Source organism: Budorcas taxicolor, chromosome 14 (assembly GCF_023091745.1).
Source record: "Budorcas taxicolor isolate Tak-1 chromosome 14, Takin1.1, whole genome shotgun sequence".
Lineage (NCBI taxonomy): Eukaryota > Metazoa > Chordata > Mammalia > Artiodactyla > Bovidae > Budorcas > Budorcas taxicolor.
The window spans coordinates 60,482,727-60,488,726 of NC_068923.1; the positions used below are offsets into that span (position 1 = coordinate 60,482,727).

Here is a 6,000-nt window from a genome sequence, read left to right on the forward strand (position 1 = left end):
ACTCAGGATTTTGAAGAATTCTAAGTAATCTAATTGGAATAAGAACCCTTTGGCAAAAGACACATATGGTTCCTATATCTATAGATTTTCACCTTTGTAATGTGATACATGCTGATAATTAGCAGCCATGTAGCATAGTACTGTTAGTCACCAATGGTCATTGACTCAGAGGAGCCAAAGAACTAACAGGAGAGCATGGTGGTTTCCTTTTCCTTTGTGCTGAGAAGGCAGTGTGAGGGGGACAGGGTCACCGAATGTTCTGGCATTGTTCACATGACCACTGGTTTACTTCGCTGTATTTTCTGTTTTTCATAACCTTGTAGGCAGAGAAAACCAGGTGGTGAGTGAACTTACCTTGGATCAGTTTTGAAGGCAGAGCATGACAGGACCCCTACCAGAGGCACAGCCTGTGTGCAATGCCACAGAGGAAAAGTGCACAAAACCTGGCCAGTTTTTACTTTTAATACGGCTACCTTGTCCTAGATTAGGACAGGAGCTGAGATTGTTTCTTGAAGCACTAAGCCAGAAATCCAAAAGTGGTACTGAAATTGGAAGCAGTGTGTTCATACTATATCCAACTGTGTGTGTGTTTTACGGGGAAAGGCTGGAGCCCACCATCTTCACTGAACTCCTCAAAGGATCTACAATTCCAAAAGAAGTTAAAAACCGAAGTTAAAATATATTCCTCATCATCTCATAAGACCAAAGTGATCTATCTCTAGACGTAGGACAGGCCCTCAATCTGAAAGTGATGCAAATTCTAAGAATTTTAAAACATAGGTTCTAGAAAGCAAATGCTAGAATATATAAAAAAATGAAATGTGAATCTGTCAAGGAGTAAATCACCAGAATTCCCACCCATTCAAATATGGCTGAGGCTTTGAAGAGCAGGAGCAATAGAGTAGAGCAAAGAAATTTACTGTAGTATCAAAGAGGAAAAAAAAAAAAGGTAGGCAGGAGGGGGGGGAGGTAGAAACAGAGAAGAAAAATAATGAAATATTAGAAAATTTGACATGAGTAGCCTAGAACTTTGAGTTCATCCCTTTAAAAAGGAATTAAAGAGTGGAGCTTTATTTTGTGACTTTGGAGAATCATTTTTTTAATTTGTGTCTTATTTTCATTTGGTCTTTGAGGTTAAACGTTTCTATTTCTATACATTTGAAGTGGAACTGGTAATATCGGGCTGGCCAAATAGATTTTTCAACATTTTTGGCCAATAAGATAATTTTTTAACTTCTTATTTATACGTTGACCACATAAAATCACTTTGTTTTTGTACCCTAACATTACTTTTCCCAAGAACCTCAAATCACTAGTCCTGTTGGGAGAGGAAATAAAAGCTTACGTCCCACCATGGCATATCCACCACTTCATGTATTCATCCATTCAACAAATGTATTACATGTCTACTATACATCTGCCCCATCAAAGGTGCTAAAGATGCCATGTCCTTGATACAAACAAAGCTCCTCATCTTAGAAGCTTTTTGTCCTAGCAGAGCGGGGACATGGCAAACCAGCTGACAGTAACAGAGGCAGCGTGGTATCATGGGCAGTGGGAGAGGAAAGAGGACTGAGAGAGGAAAGGTTAAAAAGAGTGGTATATGGGAAAGTTGAGAGACTATAGATGTAAGTGTATTTTAATTAAGCACGTCAAGCTATTGAGAGTGACTGGTTTTCAAAGTTTAGTTTTAAATAAGTAATACAGTCACTCAAAACAATTTTCCACCCATCTCACTGAAACCTTATATATATTTATATCCAAACAGGCTGCTTCCCTGGTGGCTCAGTTAGTAAAGAATCTGCCTGCAATGCAGGAGATGCCAGTTGGATTCCTGGGATGGGAAGATCCTCTGGTGAAAGGATAGGCTGCCTGCTCCAGTATTCTTGGGCTTCCCTGGTGGCTCAGACGGTAAAGAATCCACCTGCAATGCAGAAGATCTGGTCTTGATCCCTGGCTTGGGAAGATCCCCTGGAGAAGGGAATGGCTGCCCACTCCAGTATTCTTGCCTAGAGAATCCCCATGGACAGAGGAGCCTGGCAGGCTACAGACCATGGGGTCACAAAGAGCTGGACATGACTGAGCAACTAATCTGATATCCAAATAGAGCTTCCCTGGTGGTTCAGATGATGAAAAAATCTGCCTGCAATGCAGGAGACCCGGGTTTGATCCGATCCCTGGGTTGGGAAGTTCCCCTGGAGAAGGGAATGGCACCCACCCCAGTATTCTTGTCTGGAGAATCCCATGGACAGAGAAGACTGACAGTCTACAATCCATGCAAAAGTCAGACTAGACTGAGCGACTAACACACACTCAAACAACCATCACCACAATCTAATTTAGAACATTTTCATCACCCCAAAAAGAAATTCCATACCCAGCAAATCCCCAATCTTCTCACACACAGTACTACCTCAAGAAACCACTAGTCTACTTTCTGTCTTTATAAAATTGCCATTCTGGATATTTTCTATAAACAGAATCATACATTATGTAGTTTTTGTGATGGGCTTCTCTCATTTAGCATAATGCTTTCAAGGTTTATTCATGTTATAGCAAATATCAGTACATCAGTACTTTATTGCTTTGTGTTTAGTGCGTCTGCAGGAGAGTGGGAGGGGAGGGGAACAGAATTTACAAACAGGAGGTGTGAGTCCACATCCCAACTCTGCTATAATGAGACATCCAGCCTTAAGAATGGTATTTATTCTCCTTGGAATTCCCTTTCCTATGTGGCAAAATGAGGGGTTAGGATAAATAATGTTATGTAGGTTCAAGTGGGGTTTTTTGGGGTTTTTTTTTTGTTTGCTTTTGGCAGCACCCACGTGGCTTGGCTTAGTTCCCCCACCAGGCTCTAACCTTGAGAGAATCAGGCCATAAGAATAGAGCTACACGTCTTTCCCTTAGAGGACTGATACTACCTCAGCTAAAACTTTCCTTGGCGGTGAAAACAAGAAGTCCTATAGGTTCTATTGTTTCTATTTGAAAAGAAAGTAAAAATGAGCTTGACAGTTTTTATCATCACTGTATCCTGAAAACTGTACCCGTATATGAAGTAAATGAGACCCTATAACCATAAACCGTTGTTTTATTTGCATCACAGAGAGCTAAATGGTCTATTTTAATGAGAAGGGAAATACTATTAATTCCATCATGTAGAGATGCTCTATTAATAGTGTCCATAGTGTTAACAATTTGTTGTTCAAAATTTCTGCTGACCTAACATGAGGCTTTATTGTTTATGATCTCAATAAATCACATCTAATATTATTTTCCAAGAAAAATAATTCTTACAATATGAGATAATGTGCTAGATTCTTTGTTGTATATTTTTTGAGCAAAGTTATAAATATCCTAAGGAAAAGTCCCTTTGCAGTTGCTCGAATATTTGATGCTATCAAACACAATGCCACTACTCTTTGGAATATTAATCTGGCTTCATGAAATGCACAGAAACATTAAACATACTATTATGGGTATGTATTCTCTTAAATTCCACTCCTAACATTAATTTTTTTCAGATTATCATTCATTTATCTATGTATTCTGAGTATGTTTCTCTTGGATTGAATTCCCCAAACGCACCAAAATCTCGTTCTTATTTGCCTCTATCTTTACCAGGAAATTACCTCAATCAGGCAAACTTTTGTAACCCTACTTCCTATGTAGGGTTTCCCTAACTTTACTCTAACTCCTTTGTCTGTTTCAATTCTCGGTCCATCACTGCTGAAAAGCTTTCTCTGGCTCCCAAAGTCCAGCAAAGACCTAGGTTCCCTTGAGATATTCTTACTGAACGCTCTTAGAATAAACACATGCCATTTTGTAATTGCCTATTTCTGAAACCAATTCTATATTAGACTCAAACTTTCATGAAGACAGAGATCTTTGACTAGGAATGTTTTTGTTTCATTATATATCCAGATGTGTTCAACCAATAATTGCTAAATAAGGGGGAAATGAATGAATACATTGCACATGGCACTGTGGAAGATAATAAAAAGAACTAGAGCTAGGTGGAACATTAAACTCAGCTATATTTATTCTAGTTGTGAATATTTGATGATGATATTATATAATGAAGGAAACAGCAATTAAGATCAGTGTAACCACAATTTGCCACATAGTTGGAAAAAACCTTAATTCTTTCTAAATATAATTTACTAAAATTTACCATCTTAAAAGTGGGAATAATTGAGGGAAAGAAAGGTAAACACATTAGATTGTATATATCAATTTTTAAAGAAAATCTACAGATAAAAATATATTAATAAGATGTATCCTTCATGCACTCAGGATATGGAAGGAATCAAATCAACTATACAGAGTATGACCTTTTCAGAATATAAATTATACAAGTCAATCAACAGTTGATAAAATTTTGCAAAATGCCCCTGGGTTGAAACAGCAGAAGTCTCCAAGTCTGAAGCAGTAGGATCTAGGAACTTTGTGAATATTCAAGACACAGAAAATTGTGAAACAGGATTGGATGTCTGTTACCTGTCTAGTGTAAAGGCGTACTTCTTGGTGGCTTTGTCATTCACAAGGTAAGTTCTTTCAAGAAACTCCATGGTGGCCAGGATAAAAGCTTTGGCTGTTGCTGTTATTCTTGTGTCAGCGGCTGCTGATCTTTAACCCACTGTCCAGTTTTGGAAGAGAAGCAGCGTTACAGTTATTCTCATACTTTCCAAAGGAAAAATGAAAAGACTTCTGGGATTACAGTAAGAAGCCTCCCACATCAATGTTCTTGATAGATCTGCTAAAATTATACTCTGTTTGAAATATCACCTGGCCTCATTCTCTCACCCAGAGAAACTTGTTTCCTGCAGGTAGGAACATATGGAGTGTGTGTGAGTGAGTGTGTGTGTGTGTGTGTACTTCCCATGATATCTGATTCTGTTGTGCTTTCTGGGAGGTAGAGGAGCTCAAGGGTCAACTACTAATTGCTGATGTAGGGGGTTGGTCTTCAGAGCACACCTGAGTGAGCTGCAAACAGTCACCTTCTGTATGGTACTATTCCCCACCCTCCTTTCCATTTTCTTTTTCTTCAGTGGTGAGTGGGGAGGTCTCTCTCCGAACTGAAAATCATTTCTCCTGGGATTTAGTTCTGAGATGCCCTCTAAGCAGCTGTCACGATTTACTTCTCTTCTCTTCTAGGACCATTTGGGGATTTCACTACTGAAGCGAGGACACGGGTGGTTAGTCACTGAAATCTGTAATCTGAAACAGTTCCTGGTGCAGCAGCTTTGAAACCCTTTTGACAGGCAGGAGGAGGGCAGTCTCAGCTTCTAAATAAATAACAACCCTCAGTCACACAAGAACTAGAATGATCTGTGCTCTGCCTGGCCAGGGGGCCCTTGGCTGAGGATTAAAGATGGGCCCAAGCTGATCCTACCAGGCAAACCCATCACAGATCTTAGAAATGGAGTCTTCTCACTTGATCTCAAGAGAACTTCAACCCCCAAATTCCTGTGAATTGACCTTTTATTTCATGACAAAGAACTTTCCAAATAAGAGAAAGGACCATGGCCCAAGGACAACAGACTGGTCACCCAGCAGACCTTTACGTGTGAGCCAAACACCACCCAAGAACTATGGAGGTGCACGCAGGGGCAGGCGAGGGCAGAGTGGAGAAGAGGGCATAGACCCTCCACCTCTGAGTCCTGAGCTCCTTCTCCCTCTGTCAAGACTAATTCCCTAGTGAGAAAACTCAGAGTGGTGTAGCCCTGGAGTAGCCCAGTGGCCCAGCACCCTGGGGATTTATCCATCTTACTGAGCAGAGATCTCCCACCATTAAATCAATATTATCTCCTGGAAGGAGAGTGGAACTCAATGGCAATGACTATAGACTATAATGAGGGGAGAAGTCACCTTTCACTGAGTGGCTGAGGTTTCCTATGACATCTGCCGTAAAGCTGTACGTCTTGTCTCTTTTGAGCTTTCACTCTCCTCTCTAACATGAATTCTAAGGTCTCTTCATGCGGCCCCACTGCCTACTTGATC

General features: G+C 40.2%; 1 protein-coding gene across 1 annotated transcript in view; it reads right to left on the reverse strand.

The window, feature by feature from the left end:
- The window catches only part of SLC30A8 (solute carrier family 30 member 8), a 41,023-nt gene extending 36,455 nt beyond the window's left edge, over window positions 1-4,568 (reverse strand). Inside the window, exon 1 of the mRNA XM_052651945.1 lies at window positions 4,498-4,568. Coding sequence (XP_052507905.1) covers window positions 4,498-4,568 — 71 coding nt within the window. The remainder of the gene's footprint in view (window positions 1-4,497) is intronic.
- Between the last annotated feature and the right edge of the window lie 1,432 nt (window positions 4,569-6,000).